Below are 664 nucleotides of genomic sequence, written 5' to 3'. Positions count from 1 at the left end.
AAGAGACTGGCTGCTGATTTCAGAGGAGAGCAGGAAAGCTGAGGGGAAGGGAGTAAGAACTCAGGAGTAAGAACTCAGGAGTACCTGCTGCCAAACTGAAGTGGCAAAGAGTGGACTAGAGGCTCTGACGAGCCAGGAGATGAAGCTCAGTGACACCCCTCCCCATCCCAGCCTAGCTCTAACCTCTCCTCTCCTAACTGCAGCTGGGGAAGTGTCACAGATGATGGCCCTGACCAGAGCTGCTCCTCTGGCCTGTGCTCTGCTCGACACAGGGCACCCAAGGGTGACTTTGTGAAGCTGCCTCTGCAACAAGCATGGGTGGTGGTGCTGGAAGGAAGGGGTTAACTTGCCCAAGGTGAGGGACATCCAGTAGACCTCCTGCCCTGCACCAGTTTGATGGGCTGACTGAAAGAGGGGGGGAGAAGGGGAGGGCTCAGTTGAATTTAGCCTTTGAAAAGTCCATTTCTGGATGTTGTTCCATGAACCTGCAAGGAAAACAAAGACAAGAGAATCACAGAGTGGTTTGGGTGGGAAGGGACCTTCCAAGGTCACCCAGTCCCACCCCCCTGCAAGGAGCAGGGACACCCCCAGCTAGAGCAGGGTGCTCAGAGCTTGGTCCACCCTCCCCTGGAATGGTTCCAGGGATGGGGCAGAGACAACCTCT

At 55.7% G+C, this 664-nt stretch overlaps 1 protein-coding gene across 1 annotated transcript in view; it reads right to left on the bottom strand.

The window, feature by feature from the left end:
* Positions 1-258: 258 nt before the first annotated feature.
* NUDC (nudC nuclear distribution protein) overlaps positions 259-664 on the bottom strand; it is a gene marked incomplete at its 5' end in the record, with an annotated part of 8567 nt that continues 8161 nt past the window's right edge. Inside the window, one exon of the mRNA XM_008939711.1 lies at positions 259-485. Coding sequence (XP_008937959.1) covers positions 434-485 — 52 coding nt within the window. The remainder of the gene's footprint in view (positions 486-664) is intronic.

This window comes from Merops nubicus, unplaced genomic scaffold (assembly GCF_000691845.1).
Source record: "Merops nubicus isolate BGI_N331 unplaced genomic scaffold, ASM69184v1 scaffold23874, whole genome shotgun sequence".
NCBI classification, from domain to species: Eukaryota; Metazoa; Chordata; class Aves; order Coraciiformes; family Meropidae; genus Merops; species Merops nubicus.
The sequence above is the reverse complement of the archived record's forward strand: the minus strand, read 5'-3'. Positions and strand labels throughout refer to the sequence as shown.